We start from the raw sequence: 20378 nt of genomic DNA on the forward strand, positions 1-20378 counted from the left end.
GCTTGTTTCTGCCAGAACTCCCATCGTCTCTCTCTTCACCTGCCCACTTCCCTGTCAACTTTCTCAGCTTCAACATCACTTCCTTGTGACCCATGGCTCATTCAGACAGGAGAGCATGCAACTCTTTTTTTTTTTTTTTTAAGATTATTTATTTGACAGAGAAGAGACAGAGCAAGAGAGGGAACACAGCAAGGGGAGTGGGAGAGGGAGAAGCAGGGAGACCAATGCGGGGCTCAATCCTAGGACCCTGAGATCATGGCCTGAGCTGAAGCCAGACGCTTAGCCACTGAGCCTCCTGGGCGCCTCAGCATGCAACACTTGATCATGGTGTCATGGGTATATATGTATATATTTTTAACTTATTTACTTATATTTATATGAATGTGTATTTAAATATATAAGTATATCCGTATTTATATAAATATTTAAGTCATATATATGTGTATATATACATATATGTATATATTTAAATATATAATATAGTTAAATATATAAAATAAAATATCTATAATTTATACATAAATATATAACATGTGATGTATATATATAATATATAATTTATATATATATATATAAATATACATTTAAAGGGGTGCCTGGCTGGCTCAGTCAGTGGACCATATGACTCTTGATCTCCAGGTCCTAAGTTTGAGCCCCACGTTGGGTATAGAGATTACTTGAAAAAAAAATACAAATAAAAAATAACATCACTTCCTTTGGGATCCCTCCTCCCTACTAAGGCCAAGGGAGTCCAAGGCAGTTTCCAGTAGTTTCTTCAATCACGGCACTGAGCGTGCCACGTGACATGCCTGCTCTGAGTTCCATGCACCGAAGACTGCTAACTGTTCATCACTGCGTTCCCCAGCACGCAGCACTTAGCACGCACTCAGTAAGTATCGTGTTCTTTATACGAATAACTGGATGGAGGGGCACCTGGTTAAGAGGAGGAAATTCCTAACCGTCGGAATAATCATGGGAACGGGAAGCCTCCAGAGAGAATGAGCTTCCTGTTTCTGAATGTATGCAACCAGGAATTTAATAACCATCTCTCAGGGCAGCTGTAGGGAGATACTATACAGAATCCAAGGAGAGTGGAGAATACAAGACTTCAGGAAACCTAGTTTTCATCCTATTTGTAAGACCCAAGGTAGGTCCCTTCCCCTTCTGTAAAATACAGGTACCAGACCAGATTTCTAACGGCCCATGGTTTTACGAGCACCTGCTTTGTACCCAGACCTGAGAGACATAGGCCAAAACACAAGTTAATATTGTTTGGTGTTCAGTGAATGGGTGAGTGTTGAATGAATTAAGGAATGAAGTGTGTCCTTTTTTGCCCCCACACCCTACTGCGAATTGAATGAAGAGTAGCACGGACTTTGGGCATAGATCCCAGCTCCTCTATTTCCTAGCACTGGATTTGGGGAAAGTCAATTTGCCTCTTCATCCTGAAAATGGACCATTATTATCTGGTAACAGCCCCCTCCCCCAAGATGTGAGTGTGAGCTGTGTGTGGCCCCACAGAAAACGCCTAGAACAGGATGTAGGTCACGGTGGAACCTTTGTGCATAGCAGAGCAGGGAGTGTGTTTCCCATTCAAAGCTACTTCCCCCACTCTCCTGGGCCGTTCAAAAAGGGTAGGAAGGATTGTCAGAGATCTTATTTGCTCGATTTGGACAACAGCAAGGCCTTTTGACAGGAAGTGACAATAAATTCTTCCTGATCCACCGCTGCCCTCCGGGTAAAAGATAAAACACAGCCAGCCCTCAGAGGAGCTGCTGAGATTGCTAGGCCTTCTGTGTGGGAAAAGAACAGAATGAGGAACTCAGGAGAGGTAGGCTGCAAGGTCCCACACTCAGAAACCACTGGCAAGCTGTGTGACTTTGGGCAAGTAAGTCTGCCTTTCTGGATCTCACTTCCTCGTCAGCTACTTCCTATGCGTGAGGCTCCAGTGAGGTTGCAAAGAACCTGTGAGCACTGGAGGAACAACAATCACTATGTAACTGATCAATTTGTCAGCCTCTGCTAGGCGCCAGGCACTGGATCAAGGTCCTTACAAGGACTGCAAAATTAGTACTACTATTACTTGAACCTAGGCTCCAGGCTCGACGTCAGATTCCAACTCAGATAATAGGTTTTCCTTGGCCTCAATTTTTTCACCGGCGAGATGGGCTTTCCACTGTGGCAGGACTTTGGAAACTTAGAATGCTGGATGGAGACTGTGGGATAGAGTCGGGGCAGCCGGGACAGACTGGGTCTTCGGGACGGGTGGGAGGATTCGCGGAGGGTGCGAGCCCCTGCGGATTGGGTACGATCCCGCAGGAGGCTAGGGCTCGCCCAGGCCTACCCAGGATTCCCAAGTCCCTCCCGGAGCGGAGGGCCCGGGATTCCCGGGAGGCTCCGGGGAGCGGGCGGGGCCGGGGGCGGGGCGGCGGCAGGAAGCGGCCGGAGCGGCGCTGTGAGCGGCCTGGGCCTGGCGAAGCCCGGCCGTCCTCGATAAGCTGCCGGGGCTGCACCCGGGACCCCGCGGGATCGCGCGCCCCTGAACACACCACGGGGCGCGGGAGGGAGAGACGCGCCAGCAGGCGAAAGAGACGAGAGGAGGGTCCCGGCCTATCCCGGGAAGAGCGCGGCCCTAGGGTACGGCGGAGGGACCGTGCGACGCCAGGCAACGCCCGGGCCTCGTAGGACCCCCAACGGGCTGGGGCGGAGCCTCCGCGGCGCCCCTCCCTCCGCCGGCTGGGCCCCGCCCCTCCTCCCAGCGCGGGGGCCCCGGGTCTCCCTCCCGCCCACGCCCAGGCCCCAGTGTCGGGCTCCCCCCAGGGTGCCATGGCTTCGCGGCTCCTGCACCGGCTGCGGCACGCCCTGGCCGGCGACAACCCGGGGGAGGCAGCGACCGGTGCGGAGGCCGAGCAGTTCCCCGAGAGCTCGGAGCTGGAGGATGACGACGCCGAGGGCCTGTCCTCCCGCCTCAGCGGCACCCTCAGCTTCACCAGCGCCGAGGACGAAGAGGAGGAGGACGACGAGGACGACGGGGAGGTTGGCCCCGACCCGCTGCCCTCTGGGGACGGGACGTCGGGAGAAGATGCAGGCGAGTTGTGGAAGACAGAGGCGGGAACCCTGGGGCTCGGTTAGGCCTCCACCCCAGCCCTGTTCCCCAGCCGTTTCTTGGCTGTGTGACCTTGAGAGAGTCACAACACCTCTCTGAGCCAAGTTTTCCCTTGTGTCAAATGAGGGAAATCATTCCCATCTCGGGGTTGCTGGGGGCATTAAATGTACAGCGTCTGGGATACAAATCGTAGTAATGTGCTAGCGATGTTTGGGGGTGGAAATATTTTAGAGCCCACTGTCTGCCAGGCATGGTGTTTGGCACCTGGTCCCTCTCTGGCCCTCAGTTTCCATTATGTCAAATGGAAATAAAGCCTGTCTCACCTGTTGGGAGTATGAGTGAGGTCACACGTGGTTTATGTGGCCTTAGCCCCAGGCCCACTGATGTGACTGGTCGTGTGCCCTTGCAGATCGGAGCTCTCCACCTGATGGGCAGCGGGGCAGTCAGCCGCTGGCAAGGCAGTTGCAGGATTTCTGGAAGAAGTCCCGGAACACTCTGGTGCCCCAGCGGCTGCTCTTTGAGGTGACCAGCGCCAACGTGGTCAAGGACCCACCCTCCAAGTACGTGGTGAGTGAAGGTCCAGGAACCCCTGGGCTGTGAGTCTGAAAGTCTGGCTAAGAGAAAGTAGGGAAGACTCCCAACTTCTCAACTTGATAAATGGTCAATCTATTTTAGGAATGGGGAAACTGAGGTCAGAAAGGGGATGTAATTTGATCAAGTCCTTGGGCAGATGACTTAGCTTTCTGAGGGATTATGGATCTGCCTCCCTATCCTGGTTTTGAGACTAAGAGAACTGCCGTGTGGGCCCCCCTTCCCCCAGGTTTTGCAAACTGTAGCAAAATACAAGATACACAAGAAAGAATATTATCTGGGTCAGACCTGTCGACCCAAGTTGCATTGGTTAGTGGTTAAAAAAAAAAAAAAGGGTTTTGAATCCAGACCTTGATTCGGACCCCAATTATCAGCTGTTTGACATTGGGTGAGTTGTGTAACTTTGTTGACCCTCATCCCTCATCTGAGGAGTGGGAATAATGCAGAGGATTGTTGAATAAGTTAAATGAGTGCACAGAGAGCCCTTAGCACTGTGCCTGGCATTATGAAGTGCTTGATAAAATGGTAACTATTACTATGACTTAATTTTGGTTTGAAAATATCTGGCGTCTAGGGCCTTATACCCCAGGTCAGTCAATCCCTGGGCACCCACACTGCACACAATAATCTTGTTCTGAGGGTTAGATTTAGGGGGTATAATCTTGTTCTGAGGGTTAGATTTAGGGGGTAAGTGGTGTTGAGATGAAGAGCAGGGGGAAGGCCCTGGAGTCTGGTTTTGCCTGTGGAAAGGAGAAACTGACATGGGAGAATGAGGTCGGCCAGGTCCTGAAACCCAGCCTGACCTGGCCAGTCCTGGCAACTCAGACCTCCCTCATCTTCACCACCCTCCTCCATTTCTGACTCAGCAGGCAAGGGGCCTGGAGCCCTGTCCCACATCTGGGCCTCTTCATTCCTTTCTGCTGTGAGTAAACAAAGGCAACGCCTATGGGGTGACTGCTCCAATTTGAGCAGGGATCAACTCTGATGATCTAGTCTTAAGTGGCAAAAGTCCCAGCCAGGCCTCATGCACTGGGAAAGGACCCTCAGGAACAGCCAGGCAGCGGGGAAGTACTGGATGATTCTAAGAGAATGACAAGATAGAGCAGTATGGCCAGATATGCTCTGGCCCATGTCTGGAGAGGCAAGTCCTCTCCTCTGTTCCTGGGGTGGGGTTGAAAGCCCAGGCTCAGGAATTAGGCGGGCCTGGGTTTGAATCCCAGCTGGACTATTTACCAGCTATGTGACTTAGGGGAAGTCTTGGAGCCCGTTGCCTCTCTTGTAGCCTGCTTCCTCGGCTGTCAGAGTCAGGGGCTCCCTCCTTGCCACGCTCCATAGTAAAATGCCCAGCACAGCACATCGTGGCAGGGGCCGGTGAGCTACTGTTGTTCTTACCCGTCTTGGCAGGACATTACAAAGGTCAGATGAAATAATGGATATAAAATATTTCCTTTTTGCCAAAAATTTAAAGTAAAAGCTACATGAATATAAGGGGTCATTTTAGACAATGCTTCCTGAAGTGTATTTTGAAGGAAACTGGTTTCCTGGAATGTTGATAACTGTTCCTTCAAAAAATTTAAAAAAAAAAGCTTTTGCAGCCAGTGTGTTTTGGGAATGCGGAACTGAGCGAGAATAAAATAAACTTCTTTAAGGTAAAATCTTTTAATCCTTATATTAATGTCCACTGGATCTTGAAGAGAAGTATAAAATAGACCAGAGGTGGCTAGAATATTAGCAATTTCACAGAACAAATTCGAGAGACAAGCCCGGGTTTGGTGTTAGTGTGCCTTCAACATCTCATGCTTAACAAATCCCCCTTTTTAAGCCTGGTGGGTCAGCATGATTACAGATTAATCTGTACGCGGATGCTCAGGCCCCAGGGCAGCTTCACGGTCATCTTGATCAGCGTTTCTCAAACATCACTCATTCCAGGACCACCTTCACGATTCTCGTCCTAGCTAAATGCTACTGTACCATTCCTTGCTTAACATTTTTAAGTAAACGTATTTTTTTCCATAAATAAGTTCAAAAGACTTCAAAGCACTACTGTATGTGGAAAGCCTTGTTTGCCATAAAGACAACCATAAAAATTAATTAATTAAATACAATAAAAGCAGTGAAAATGAAACCGTGTCATTAAAACCCTGCACGAATCCTGTTGCCTGAAGGCCCAGACCTTAGAGTTGCTTTCTGGGTCTTTTCTGAAAGGGGAGATGAGAAGTGTTGGAGAAGGGCGTTTCAAAAACCAAGCTGAGAGCTTCTCAACCTGTAGTCAGGATTCAAGGAGTAGGCGGCAAGGGGAGGGGGGGGTCACCTCCTGTCTCCACGTCAGTGTTATTTACTCCAGTACCAACCCCCTAGAATCTCTGGCCCAACATTTACTTATCCGCATCCCACACGTGAGGGGACACTGACCTAGGTCACCGCTTCGCTCACTACAGAGGAAAGCAAGACCCAAGGGGGGACTGCCTTGCTTGACGACACAGTGCAAGGGAGTAGCTGACTGGGGGGTGTGCCCCAATGCCCTCTTCACAATGATCGCTACTTGGTTTATCTGAAGACCTGTCCTCCAGGTCTGCTTTGGAATAACCTGGCTAAGGATGTGGGGGCTCTGTGTCCAGAGCAGAACAAAGTCCAAGCTGGTCTTGAAGGTTGGTTCAGTGGCCCAAGGGATCGGCCTGGGCTTCAGCTCCCAGCTGGTTTACCAGAGGGGCTGTACGAAGAACTAAATGCCCTGTGGGAAGGGAGTGCTCCCTGGAGGAGCAAAAGGGGTAGCAGGTCTAGCACTGAAGCTCATCTCTGTCTTTCTCTCCCCGTGCTGCCTTGGGCCTGGGTCATTTCAGACGAGCCTCAGGTAAGATGGGGCTGGGCTCCCCGGCTGCCGCCCCAGCAGCTCCCACCCTCCTGGGCCCAGTCTCAGGGGCCAAGGGAAGAAGTGGGGGAATGCAGCTTGAGGTGTGGGTATGGGGAGGGAAGGGGCGCGCGGACAACTCCCACCTGCGCTGACCCCACCCTCCCTGCAGCTCTACACCCTCGCCGTGATGGGTCCAGGGCCACCTGATCGCCAGCCAGCCCAGATCTCTCGCCGCTACTCGGACTTTGAGCGGCTGCATCGAAACCTGCAGCGACAGTTCCGGGGCCCCATGGCTGCCATCTCATTCCCCCGGAAGCGCCTGCGCCGGAATTTTACCGCAGAGACCATCGCCCGCCGGAGCCGGGCCTTCGAGCAGTTTCTGAGCCACCTCCAGGCAGTGCCTGAGCTGCGCCGTGCCCCGGACCTGCAGGACTTCTTCGTGCTGCCCGAGCTGCGGCGGGCACAGAGCCTCACCTGCACTGGCCTCTATCATGAGGCTCTGGCGCTCTGGGCCAATGCCTGGCAGCTGCAGACCCAGCTAGGCACCCCCTTGGGCCCAGACCGCCCACTGCTGACCCTGGCTGGGCTGGCTGTGTGCCACCAGGAGCTGGAGAACCCTGGGGAGGCCCGGGCGTGCTGTGAGAGGGCTTTGCAACTGCTGGGGGACAAGAACCCCCACCCTCTGTTGGCACCCTTTCTGGAAGCCCACGTCCGGCTCTCCTGGCGCCTGGGCCTGGACAAACGCCAAACGGAGGCCCGGCTCCAGGCCCTGCAGGAGGCAGGCCTGACCCCCACGCCACCCCCCAGTCTCAAAGAATTGCTTATCAAGGAGGAACTGGACTGACTTTGCCTAGACTTAAGGCCACTGTGGGGAGAGGCACTGCCCAGGGATGGGGGGGTAGGCAAGGAGGGCATGAATAGCAGTTGGGAAGTTGTAGGGGGTGCTGGGAACCCCTCGAAGCCCTACAAAGAATTTGTAGCAAACCAAGGAAACATGTTCCTTCTGTCGAGCTGGGCTTAGGACAAGCTTCAGCTTTGCCCTGGGGTGGCGTAGGGAGGAAGTGTGATGCAGCCTCTCCAGCTCAAGTCTGGGGACTATGCCCCAGGGTAGGTCAATGTTACCTCTTCCTTGGCCCGAAGGCTAGGGACTCTTCCTGGGGAGTCCTGGAGTAGGGCTGCGTCTGGCCCAGGGGAATTAAAGGCCAGCAGCTCCAGCGGTATTAGTCTCTTTATTGGGTTTGGGATAGAAGGTCCAGCCCTTGACTGTAAGGTGTTGGGAGGAGAAGGGTGACCCTTGAAGCCCCAGGCCAAGCTGGTCCCTCTGGCTACAGCTTGCTCTCTGAGTCCCAGGGCTTCACTCGGATCACGCCCTCCTGGGCACAGGACACAGCAAGGACACCGTCCCGACGCCATAGCCGCCCTTGGACCAGCCCCCGGGAGCCACCTGTGGGTGAGGGGAAGGGTGAGAACGGCCTTCTCTCTCCTTCAGAGCCTGGCCAGACAATGCTTCTTGGAAAGTGTGCAGCTGCTCTGCCTGCCCCGTCCAAGGGCACATTGAGTGTTGTGGCCTCTCCCAGTCTCTGAGTGCCCCTTTATGAGCCTATTAGGAATGGTCCCTGGGGTAACTCCTAAGGGAACCCCACCTGACAGTTTGAAAGCACTTTCACATATCCACTGGCTTCCTCAAAAAGCTCACAGGGGGGAGAATTCTGAGGACAGTCTCAGATCAATAGCTTGGCTAAGTAGATCCGTCCCCACTCTGGCCACTTAGGGTAGGAAACCCAGCAGTTCCCTTTCTAATGAATCGAACTGGGTGTTCCAAGGGTGGTAATTCACAAAGCAAACAAAAACCCATCCTCACCCCTATCAGGAAAAAAGGTGTGTGGGGAGGACCTGGGGCCATCACATCTGGCCATCCTCCCAGCCTGAACATTCCCTTGCTAGCTGTGAGCCTGAGCAGAAGGTTCCAGAGGGAGCTGCTGGTCTCCCTTACACAGAGTAGAGCTCATTTAGTTCTCATAGTGGCCAAGTAAAGCAGGCCTATTTTCCAGATGAAAACACTGAAGTCCAGGGAGCCTCAGGCCCTTGGCCTTAAGAAGCCGGCCAAACCCGAAGCCAGGTGTTCTAACCACAAGGTTGCCGATCTTGTATTAGAACACTCTTGGTGCTGGAGAGTCCCCCTCCCTGAAGAGAGATTCCCTTCAGTTCTGTCCCTGTTTTACAGAGCAAGGCTTTTCTTCATCTGAAGGATACTTGCCTGGAAAGGAGCCCAGGGCTCTGAGACTAGACACTGATGAACGAGTCTGGGCTTCTCTGCACACCATGAGTGTCCCAAGTAGCAGAGCCCTTAGAGACTATGGAGGGCCCTGACCCCCAGTCAGATTGGTTAATCCGCACTATTGCTCAAGGGAGCTGCTTAAAAATTAGTTTCCTGGATTTCATCCAAGACCTGCTGAGTCAGAATCTTGGGGGTGGAACCTGAGTATCTGTTCTGGAAAGGCTCCCCCAACTGGCTGGCTAACATGCCACCACGTTCAGATACCACTGCTCTATGTGACCCTATTTGTTTACATGGGGAAACTGAGGCTCAGAGAGGAGCTGGGACTGTTCCAGGATCACACAGAGAATCTGCAGTGCTTCTGGGCCTAGAACTGGGTCTCTGATACTCCTTGCAGGCTACAGAAATTAAGCTTAGCAGGTGTCCCCTCTCAAGCCTCATGCTGTCATTTTGAAGACAACGATGCCAGAAACTAGGGGGCCGGGAGAGGAAGCGACGGGCGGTGCCCTACAGGATCGCCTGAGAAAGCAGGCTTCCTGCCCACCCCGCCCTCCCCGCGCCTCCCTCCCCTCAGCTCCCTTGTCCCCCGTGGCCCGGTACTCACCAGCCCAGGGGCTCTCGCACTCATAGAGCATCCAGTGGTCTGCTCGGAAGGGGGTGTGGAACCACATGGAGTGGTCCAAAGAGACCATGAGGTGCACCTTGTGCCGCCACTGGTGGGGCAGCATGGCCGTGCCCAGGAAGGCATAGTCCGAGATGTAGGCGGCCACACAGCAGTGCATCTTCATGTCGCCCTCCCCTGCAACGCGTGCGGGCCGGTCAGCCCCAGGCTCCTGGGCTTTACAGCTCAGGACCTGCAGGGAGGCAGGCAGAGAGGGGCTGCCATGCACAGATGTGTGAAGTGTTTGCTGCACGAGGGCGCCTGGCTTGAGGGTGTGTGTGTGTGTGTGTGTGTGTGTGTGTGTGTGTGTGAGCTGACAAAGGAGGTAGGGATGGGCAGAGGGCAGCGCTAAGTGAGGACTGAAATCCAGTCTTCGCTCCCTAAGTCTCCTACAATGAGCCCTCTAAGGGGGTGTCTTCTTCCAGCCTGCGCAGAGGCCATATGGTTAGCAGGGGTCCTAGAGGAGAACCTCAGCAAGGTGCCTGGTCTTCCCCAGAAAGGGTCTCAGCGAGGATTATTATAGTCACCATCCCCTTTATCCCCATGCAGGCAGCAGAGAGGGTCCTGGTGAGAAGCTACTTCCCCATCACACCGACAAGGAAACAGGCCCAGAGAAGGGAAGTAACACGCCCCGTGCCACAAAGGGCACGCCTAGCCCCAGTCCTTGGGGGTCCTCTTACCAATATGGCCCCGGGCTCGCACCCAGAACATCTGTTTGGGCTCCATGCTCTGCAGCTGGTTCAGGGTAGGTGGCTTTACCGGCTTGATCTCAATGGGGACCTCCTTGGCAGCAATTCGGTTCAGTCCCACTCGGTACTTCTCTTGGAGCGTGGGATCCCTGAAAGTAAAGGGGAAAGGGAGAGCCTCTCTGAGCTGCCTCTGTGACCCCCTCATTCCTCCACAGGGACTCCTGACTTTCCCCCACAGCTCCCCTCCCGTCTGACAGGCAGAAGAACACAGTATCTGACTCCTTTCTCTGCCACTTCGGCGCCCTGTGGCCCTGTGCCAGCTGAGTTACCTCGCTGAGCCTCTCTTCCCACAAATGGAGCTGGTGACGGCCACCTACCTCCTCTACCACTTCAGAGTGGCAAGGCGGACCCTACCACGGGCACGCTTCTAAGCACACATGGCCTCGTCACGACAACCCTGTGACAAAGTGCTGTCATCACCCCCATGGGAGAACTGACCTGAAATAAGCACCGGGAGTTCCAGGAGCTTGCTTAGACAGTGGAGAAGGCAGCATGTGGACCCAGGCAGTCTGGCTCCATGGTTCAGGCTTTGACCCACTTCGCTATTCTCCCCTTTCAGGAAGCAGGCTGAGCAACTCGGACCGACCAACCGAACCCTAAGCAATTGGGAAGACCACGTTCCCAGTGTGTGTGGGGGGTGGGGGGGTGGCGCCCATCTCCAGGGAAGTCCCTCTAGCCTGGTAACAACCGCCCTGAGAGCTCTTCACCAGGGTTTCCATTTTCAGCAGCCCCTTCTAGGGCACGGTCCCACAGACCTTATGTGATGGTGGGACATTCTGTACCTACACTTCCTGCTAGGAAGCTGCTAGCCACATGTGGCTACTGAGTGCTTGGGGTGTGGTAGTGCAACAACAGAATTGTTCATTCTATTTAATATTACGTTAATACAGCCCCGTGTGGCTAGTGACTTCCTAGCTGGACAGCATAGCTCCAGATTCAGGGACCTCTAAGAACAATGTCCTCCTTTCATTTCAGTGAACATTTGGGAGCGCTGACAGCGACCAGGCGCTGTGCGCACTCCCCTCTGTGGGCAGCGCTACAACTACAATTCACTGAGCTTTCACGGCGTTACTTATGATCTCTTACCTCACTTCATCCTCATAGCAGCTTTGTGAGATAGGAATCACGATTAGCACCTTGGTACCTGCGAGCAGAGCCTCAGAGTGGGAAAGCAACTTGCCCAAACTCACACAGCTAGCAAAGGGTCTACATTTGAATCTGGGCCTTTACCAAAACATCACACCCATCCTATCCCATCAGTGCTCCGCCGCCTCCCCAGGAGGCAGCAGGGGCCAGGGGAGGTCTCCTTGGGATGCAGCTGTGAAGTAGGCAGGACAGATATGACCATTCCCGATTTTTAGGTAAAGCAGGACTCTGAGAGGCAGGCTGGAGAGCCAGGCAAAGTCATACAGCAGGGGAACACTAACAGAGGCACAGACCCAGCCAGAGTTCATGTGCCCGTCCTGTGTCGGGACCCAGAGCTCTCTCCCCTGCCCCACCATGTTCCCAACTTTATTAGCTGTGATCCAAGAGAGAACGGTATTTCACCAGGTGATATTCAAATATTGAACACACACTAAGGCAAAGGCAGCAGGGACCATCACACGCCAGGCATTACCTGCTAGGCTGCCGGATCATGAGTGATCCCAGAGCAGCAGAGGGACCACTCAGGGTTTGGAGAGGTTATGTTCCAAGTGATCACAGAAGTGTGTCTGAATTTTAACAACCAGGAAAGCTGTAACAGTACCTGACCCGGCCGAATCAGAAGCTCTGCACTTACATCGCGACCCAACATGCTCGCCCATGCGCACAGACACACGCACACCACAGACGCACACAACGGAAGCTCAAGTTTCAGAAAAGAGGGCGGACCCTGACTACACACGATACACTCCAATATCTGTATTTTGTTAAATGCCGGTCAAGACCCACTAAAGGATTCCATGACCCACTCCCAGGTGACAACTGCAGGTGTCCCGGAGCCTCCAGCTCTCTCACCTTAAATACTGGTCGATGAGGGCCTCGTGGTCCAGCAGCTCTTCGGGCGGGGGCACGCTGGGCATGGAGAACTGGTGCCGCACGGGGCTGGGCTGGGCCTGCTGGAAGGAGGCCTGGCAGATGAAAATGGGCCTGCCGTGCTGCACGGCCTTCACGGAGCGCACCGAGAAGCTCGTCCCCGTCCGCGTCCGCTCCACTTGGTACAGCACCGGCACCTTCGGGTCCCCTGCAGCGGGCACAAGTGACATGGTGAGTCCGAGAGAGCCCCGTATGGGCGGTCATCATCACCACGGCTGGACAGGCACCTCTGCAACTCCTTCTCTATTCCTTTTCTGCCCGGTGGCCCCTGACTGAGGCCTGCTATGGCCCGGGGATGAGGGATGCAGCGAGGATAGCAGAGCGCTCTTCTTCCACGGCCCGGAGCAGGGGGACATTCCCTGCATTCACATCCTGGCCCAGCCACTCACTAGCCACTAGCCGTGTGGCCTTGGGAAAATCTCTGAGCAGTTTGCCCATCTGTAAAATAGGGATCATACCTCCCAGGATCTTAAGGAGAATTCAATTAGAGTCGTAAAGTGTTCAGAATAACATCCAGCCACAGTCAAGTGCTCCATGTGTTTGTGAAAGAAAATAATCCCAGCTTTGTCTGGTTTCACCTATTGCCTGGGACCTTGTCATGAGTCGAGGACTAATCTTCTAGAGGTCAGCAACTCCGGCTTGCACCTTTTAGTCTGTTCGCTTTAGAACAAGCAAAAGCTATTTATTCGGAGTTTAGTATAGCAAGGGAGTCAGTCACCGTCATTTATGTTTGGCAGAAACTGAAAGGCAGGCAGAGGAGCAGGAAAGCATTACAGTGAAAACAGACTGACTCTGTGGCATGCCACAGGAGGCTGCTGGCATGGGGAGTCTGCGGGGAAGCGAACTAGAAGCAGGCAGTCTCTGTAATTGGGTAGGTGTGCGCATCTGGCTTTCTCTGGTTGGCCCCGAGTTGGAAGTGGGGACAAAACTTAGGGAAGCTATCAGCTGTTAGTCCAGTCTTTGGTGTTTGGGGCTGACTGTTAACAGGGATCATGGTTTGGCTGCCTGGACTGGTTGCCAGAGTTGGCAGCCTGATTTCCAGTAAGTCTGATGTGCAGACAGTAGATTGGCTCCCTGCGATGCCTGCTGCCAACTATGTATCAGAATTCTGGTTTTTTTTAAGATGTATTTATGGGGGGGGAGGGGCAGAGGGCGAGTGTCTTCAAGCAGACTCCCTGCAGAGTGCAGAGCCCAACTCGGGGCTTGATCTCACGAGCCAGGAGATCATGACCTGAGCCAAAACCGAGTCAGACACACCACTGACTGAGCCACCTGGGCAGCCCAGAGTTCTATTTTTATATATGGTCTGGCCATTATCTGTTTGACTATTCATTTTCTTAGGAAAAGCCTGCTGCCAGTCAGTCACTTCATTCTAGATGCAAACAACAGTCACTTGGCCCTTCTCTTTTGGGTGTCTGCATCCCCAGGGTAGTATGGAAGTCACTGGCCCTGAGTTCAGCCCTATTAGCTAGCCCTCAAAAAACCAGTCAGGAGTTTTTCTAGGAGGAGTTTCCTTGGTGTCCCTGAAGTCCTTCCGTGTCTGATTCAGGCTGATGCTGGAGAACTCTGATACCTTGGCAGTGAGATATCTTAGGGATAATTTTCAATATTCAGATGAAGGAAGCAGGTCTCAACCAGTGTGCTTCCTCCATCATCATCCAAACGGGGAGCCAACCAGGCACCAGAGGCTCATTCAACAGCAAAAAGTATCACCATCCAAAGCTGGCTGGTTTGCTCAGCAATCTACTGGCCGGCATTGCCAAAGGGGAATTTATCAGAATGGGGGGCCCTCAAGGTCTTCAGGCCTTTAGGAAGGGATTCCCAAGAGTCCACATCCTGCAAACAGTTACATGCGTAATCTGATTTCAGGGGCTGGCAAGGAACCCTCCTTTCCCTACCAACAAACTTTAAAAAGGAAATAAAAATGGGGCATCTGGGAGGCTCAATCACTTAAGCATCTGCCTTCGGCTCAGGTCATGATCCCAGAGTCCTGGGATTGAGCCCCATGTTGAGTTTGCTGCTCAGCAGGGAGAGAGCCTCTCTCTCTCCCTCTCCCTCTGCTTCTCCCCTTGCTCGTGCTCACTCTCTCTCTCAAATTAAATCTTAAGAAAAAAAAGGAAAAGAAAAAAAGCTCTAATCCAATACTTGGCTGTAGCTAAAACATAGTACTTCCAGTTACTAGTGAGAGACCTTTCAGTGTGAATGAGTTCCAGACCTGTTATTGAACATTTTTATTGGAACAGGTAGGCCCTGGAATATATTGAAGGAAGGGAGCAAACAGTTGTGGAGTGACTGCTGGGTGCCAGATGGCATTAAAACTAAGGCAGGTCAGGATACCTGGATGGCTCAGTTGGTTAAAGCTCTGATTGCGTTTCAGCTCAGATAATGATCTCAGGGTCCTGACATCGAGCCCCCCCCCACCCCTCACTCCAAAAATCAGGCTTGACCCTCAGTAGGGGGCCTTCTTGAGAATTCTCTCCCTTTGCCCCTCCTCCCACCCAGCAGGCTCTCTAAAATAAATAAATCTTTAAAAAAAAAAAAAAAGTGGGGGTGGGGGGCGCCTGGGTGGCTCAGGTCATGATCCCAGGGTCCTGGGATCAAGCCCTGCATCAGGCTTCCTGCTCTGCAGGAAGCCGGCTTCTCCCTCTCCCACTTCCCCTGCTTGTGTTCCCTCTCTTGCTGTGTCTCCCTGTCAAATAATTAATTAAAATCTTGAAAAAAAAAAAAAAAAGACACTAAGTCAGGCTTTCTCAAGTGGGTCTCACAACAGCTATGGAAAGGTTTTTTCCCCATTGAACAGATGAGGAAACTGATACCATTAATAACATTTTTTAACTACACACAAGCCCCCCCCCCTTTTTTTTACATATTGTCTGTTGCTTTTGCCCTCAAAACCTAAAATAGTTTTTTTCAAGGAGGCTCCGGGGCCCAACATGGGGCTTGAACTCATGACCCTGAGATCAAGAGTCACCTGCTCCACTGACAGCCAGCCAAGTGCTCCAAAACACAAACTACTTTTTATCTGGCCCTTTGCAAAATAATGTTTGATGACTCTATACTCTTGATTTGCCAAGCTCTACACCTATACACCTGTCTCAAGTCAGATGACCCCTGTACTACATTCTTCTTTATCTGCACAGCAAAACCTGAAAAGAAAAAAAAAACCCAAAAACTATCATTCTATCCTGGATTTTTAGAAAAATTGATATGATAAATAGCCAAGGAAAATCACACCCATCCCAGTCTCTTTTATTTAAAAATATGGAAATATCATCACTGGACCCCCTGGGAGGTCATATCTCACACTTGGAAGAGAGCTTCCCTTTTTGCCTTGCTGCCAAGAAGCTCAGGACAAACTTTATAAAACTGTAACAATATGCCTTAGCCTAGTTTTTTTTTAACACAAACATTTCTCCCAAATCCTGTTACTACTAGTCTCCTGTCCCCTGACTTCTATTTTAATAGTCTTGTAAGAGCTGCCAATTACTCAATATATATTGAAAAGCTGCAGCCTTTAAGAAGCAGGTGGGGGGGGAGGGGGTTAGGGAGAGGGTGGTTGGGTTATGGACATTGGGGAGGGTATGTGCTAAGGTGAGTGTTGTGAAGTGTGTAAACCTGGCGATTCACAGACCTGTACCCCTGGGGCTAATAATACCCTAAGGACCTATTTAGCTAGAGGCTTCCATCAAGGTTAAAACAATAACGTTGTTTAACCCTTAAACTGTCCCTGCTCCTTTTCCCCCAGGGAACTTGGAAACAAGTCCCGGAAACCAGCTCCAGGTAACAAAGCTCAAATACAGGGGTGGGTCGGGCCAGATGGAGACATCCGATCAGTGGGGGGGATGCATACTGTCTCCCTAGTTACCAAGGAGTATGGGCCCCGCCCTTTGGGCACCTTTTGGGCGCCAGTTCTGACCAAGGTGATAGGCCGGTTCAAATGTCTACTAGGGTGAATTGTAATTCAGTTGGTCACCTAGCATGACTGTGCAGCTTTCTCCGTGTGTGCGGTTTCATTGGCCACCTGTGTGTGGCCAGGCCCAGCCCCCAGCCGCATGGCCTTTGCCCTTAAAAGCTAGTCTGGGAAACAGAGAAAGGTCGCCCCTCTCTGTAAGAGGCACGGCCCTGGCCAGTCAGTTTGATTCTTGATGCTTGGCGCAAAATAAACTTTGCTTGACTTTCACTTTATATCAGTCTCGCTCCTTTAATTACGGACCCATTATTGGGGCATAACAAATTATGTGTTTATTAAAAAAAAAAAAAAGGGAGGTAGGGACACAAATGATTAATGATTATTTTGAAATAGTAGCGTGGGCATGCTGCATTTCACGCTGCCCTGGATGGAGACTTTCTAAGGAAAAGGATCCTTCCCCTCAAACCTGGTAGCTCTCCCATGGTTTGGAATTATGTCCCAAGCGTAAAAGAGAAAAGCAAAGGAGGAGGACAGAGTATGGAGCTCGGAGACGCACACTCAGGTTTAAATCCCAGTGCTGCCTCCTTGAGCACTGAGGGAGCTGGTTTCCTAACCTCTTCTGGTCCCCATTTCCTTCTGGAATGGTGGCAGGAATCTCCACCCCTCCTGTAGACTTGTAAGGACCAAGGTAACAAGAAACCAGACATAGCTATGCCGTATCATGCAAATTTTACTTATTCCCATAAATTCCTCATTCAAAGAGAATGATATCAGTTCTCATTCATGGGAAACCAGCAACATTCTAGAATCCTCCCCTTCTCCATTTTTCAGGTGGGATGAACCAAGCCTGGTGGGAATGTGGATGATAACCTCATTCAAGACCGTTTGGCGAGGGGCGCCTGGGTGGCCCAGTGGGTTAAATAAAGCCTCTGCCTTCAGCTCAGGTCATGATCTCAGTGTCCTGGGATGGAGCCCGCGCATCGGTCTCTCTGCTCGGCGGGGCGCCTGCTTCCCCCTCCTCTCTCTCTGCCTAATTGTGATCTCTGTCTGTCAAATAAATAAATAAAATCTTTAAGAAAAAAAAAAGACTGCTTGGCAAGTTAGTGGCAAAGCTGAAAACAGACCCAAGGTCTCTTGATTTGCAGGCTGGTGCTCTCTTCTCCAAGCCAAGCTGCCGACTGTGGAACTCCTAGCAGAGGTGACAGCACCTCTCCGAGGATCCAGCACAGGGCTTGGCACCAGAAGGTTGTGGAGAGAATGAACAAAAACCTGCAGGGAGCAGTTAAGCAACAAGGTCTTATGTCATGTAGTGCCAGGTAACAGGTGATGTGGGAAACAAAGGCAAAAGAAGAAATTAAATTTCCTTATACAAACAACTGCACTGACAAGTCCTTGAAACAGGCAGACTGACATTCCTCTCGGAACTCAGCTGCCTCAATGTTAATACTTTGCTAAGGAGAAAAGGCGATCTTAGCTTAAACATTCTCCAGACCCCCACCCCTGTAAGTCTTCTTTAAACATAGAAATTCCTCTGGAAACTTCCTTTATCTCTACACATCAAGATGCATGTTGGCAATCATCCTCCAAGCATTTGGCCCACGGATCAACATCTGAAGAGTCTCATGACTAAGGTTTTATTCGCCAGTAATAAACGACCTTTTCCTAACAACAGCTAGCCCCCCTCAAGTTCCTGGAAACCTTGTTTCCAAAATACCTTGGAGGCTTGTGCTGTCCCTAACCCCCTCCAAACCCAAAAGTATATAATCAGTCACTCATCACAACCCAGCTCTTTCTGCCCATGGGTCTTGCCCCATGCTCTCATAAACCACCTTTCTGGAGGCACCTGGGTGGCTCAGTTGGTTAAGCCTCCAACTCCTGATTTCTGCTCAGATCAGGATCTCAGGGACACCGCTGTCTGCTTGAGATTCTTCCTCTTCCTCTCCCTCTGCCCCACCCCTGCCCCAGAGGGAGAGGGAGAAGCAGACTCCCTGCTGAGAAGGGAGCCACTTTGGGGGCTGGAGGGCGGTGCTTGATCCTAGGATCATGACCTGAGCTGAAGGCAGCAGTTTAACTGACTGAGCCACCCAGACAACCCCCCACCCCAAAAACACAACTTTAAAAACAAACAAACAAAACCACCTTTTTGCACCAAAGACATCTCAAGAATTCTTTCTGGACCATTTGCTCTAAACCCCAACACTTTCACATCAACAAGCACTCAGTGATCTCAAGAGGTGTGAGGTCCAACACTCTTCTTGGCCCCAGGCCTTGTTCCTCTAGGCTCCCCTAAATGGAATCAACCAATAGTTTCTCTCCCCCCAACCACTGTCCTTCCTCCCTCTCCTTCCCCCTCCTCAGTCAGCCCTCCAGGTACAGTAAGAAGTGGCTGTTGGGCCATCAGAGTTGGGTTGGGGATAGGGGGGGATAGTTTACCTGCCCGTACAAAGTAGCAGTGCAGGGAGTGCACATGGACGTCTTCACTCACAGACTTGGCTGCAGCCACCAGGGCCTGGCCCACAATCTGACCTCCAAATAGCCGCTGGGTTGTGGGTACCCAGTAATGTCTTCCTCTGTGGGGTGAGGGGAAAGCAGGAAATACTTGGGTAGAACGCGGGGCCAAATCCTGCAACCATCATTAAGCCCATAGGGCAGGATCTCTCTGGGATCCTCCTGAAATCCGGTGAAAGCCATGAACCCTTCTCCCAGGCAAATACCCTTACTCTGCATACAGCATACATAGAACTTCAAGGCCTTCAAGGCTGCCCAACCCTTCTGTGGGCTTCAGATAAACATAAAGAACCAATCCCCTTATTTACACAAAGAGAACAGGAATCAGAGAGAGGGAAAGTGACTTGAGCAAGGTGACACAACTTAAAATACTGCCAATCCTAGCAGTCTCTGCGTCTTTTGTCCCCAGGTCCAGTGTTGCCTCCAATGTTGTATTCAAGGATGAGGCAGAAGCCTGTCAAGGCTGTTAGGGGACCAAGATGAACCCAAAGAACTGGGGGCAGACTGCATTAAAGCTTGCCACTAGACGGTCCAGTTCTTCCAAGAACTGGATCTAGAACTCTCAGAGCCCTCAGGCTTCCAGTCTGACCCTTCAGTGAACAGATGCAGAAACTAAGACCCCAGAGGTGAAATTCCAGCTTCCTACCGAGGAACCCAGCCCAGCCCTAAATTAACGTTTTTTAATACAATGGATTCCAAGTAGCCCTCCAGGAAGTTATTTGAAATTCATTAAGTAGGGGGAAGAGAAGTTAACACCTAAGCTTGTTTCTGAAAAGCCAGTAGGAACCTTGAAGGACGAAACTATTAAATCTCTACCTACAGAAGGCATTTAGGTGGTATCTGGAAGGAAACTGGCTCTGGCCTCGGAAAGAGCAATGAGCTACTAGATCCCTCCAACTGGTGGAGGGAACGAGGTATTATGTAAGAGGAAAAGGACAATGAATATGCAAGGAGCCGCTTTTAAGTTTTAAACCTAATCAGCTGCGTGCACTTGGACAAGTCACCACCCGTTCTGGGCTGGCTCCCCCAGGGACACTGACTCCTCAAGGGCGGTTGCTGAGGCGGCTGTCTTAGGCCACCACTTTATATGCCCAGATTGCCAGGACCTCCTAGTGGCGGGGCTGCGCAGACCTGGCGCGCAGAAGAACGAAGCTAGGGCAGCGAGGGCAGGTCTGCTCTCCCAGACGCGGCAGAGCCTGCATCCCGCGCAGAACCCATCCTCGTCCAAGAGGCTATCAGCAGGGGGCAACGCGGAGGCGGCAGTCGAGATCAGAAGCCTCTGTCCCAACAGGGGGGATGCGAGCCAGATGCGGCCGGCTACCTGAACAGATCCTCGTCTAGCGGCTCGAGGTTGAGCACGCTGGTAACCAGGACGCTGCGGAGGTCCCCTGGGGGATCGCCGCCTCCCTGTTCCTCCTCTGGAGCCTGCCGGGACGACATGGGGTTCACCTGCTGCGGGGCAGGACACTGCGCTGAGCCAACGCGAACAGACCCGCACTGAACGCGGAGCTTCTTCCGGCAGCTTCCTCCAGTAACCGGAAATCCCTGCCAGCCCTGGGGAAGCGGGTTCCAAGTTATGATTGGCCGGTGCTCCTGTCAGTCTTCGCGAGAGGCGGCTATCTTTCTCTGGCGATTGGAGAAAGTGATT

At 52.1% G+C, this 20378-nt stretch overlaps 2 protein-coding genes across 2 annotated transcripts; one reads left to right on the forward strand and one right to left on the reverse strand.

Annotated features, from left to right (window-relative positions):
• The first annotated feature begins 636 nt into the window (after nt 1-636).
• Nucleotides 637-7622, forward strand: SNX21 (sorting nexin family member 21). The gene is made up of 3 exons (XM_045980881.1): nt 637-3088; nt 3516-3673; nt 6718-7622. The coding sequence occupies exons 1-3, from the start codon at nt 2827-2829 to the stop codon at nt 7390-7392; spliced, it is 1095 nt and encodes a 364-aa protein (XP_045836837.1). The 5' UTR covers nt 637-2826; the 3' UTR covers nt 7393-7622.
• A 136-nt stretch (nt 7623-7758) lies between these two features.
• On the reverse strand, nt 7759-20244 carry ACOT8 (acyl-CoA thioesterase 8). The gene is made up of 6 exons (XM_045980882.1): nt 20052-20244; nt 18656-18792; nt 12235-12460; nt 10168-10325; nt 9431-9625; nt 7759-7992 (listed from the first exon to the last, which is right to left on the reverse strand). The coding sequence occupies exons 1-6, from the start codon at nt 20168-20170 to the stop codon at nt 7874-7876; spliced, it is 954 nt and encodes a 317-aa protein (XP_045836838.1). The 5' UTR covers nt 20171-20244; the 3' UTR covers nt 7759-7873.
• Between the last annotated feature and the right edge of the window lie 134 nt (nt 20245-20378).

This window comes from Meles meles, chromosome 16 (assembly GCF_922984935.1).
Source record: "Meles meles chromosome 16, mMelMel3.1 paternal haplotype, whole genome shotgun sequence".
Classification (NCBI taxonomy): Eukaryota; Metazoa; Chordata; class Mammalia; order Carnivora; family Mustelidae; genus Meles; species Meles meles.

Coding starts and splice junctions, on each gene's coding strand:
- ACOT8 (XM_045980882.1), bottom strand. CDS start 20,170: ATGTCGTCCCGGCAGGCTCCAGAGGAGGAACAGGGAGGCGGCGATCCC. Junction 18,793..20,051: donor CTAGACGAGGATCTGTTCAG/GTAGCCGGCCGC, acceptor CTCACCCCACAG/AGGAAGACATTACTGGGTAC. Junction 12,461..18,655: donor CTGCTACTTTGTACGGGCAG/GTAAACTATCCC, acceptor TGCCCGCTGCAG/GGGACCCGAAGGTGCCGGTG.
- SNX21 (XM_045980881.1), top strand. CDS start 2,827: ATGGCTTCGCGGCTCCTGCACCGGCTGCGGCACGCCCTGGCCGGCGAC. Junction 3,089..3,515: donor GACGTCGGGAGAAGATGCAG/GCGAGTTGTGGA, acceptor GTGCCCTTGCAG/ATCGGAGCTCTCCACCTGAT. Junction 3,674..6,717: donor ACCCACCCTCCAAGTACGTG/GTGAGTGAAGGT, acceptor CCCTCCCTGCAG/CTCTACACCCTCGCCGTGAT.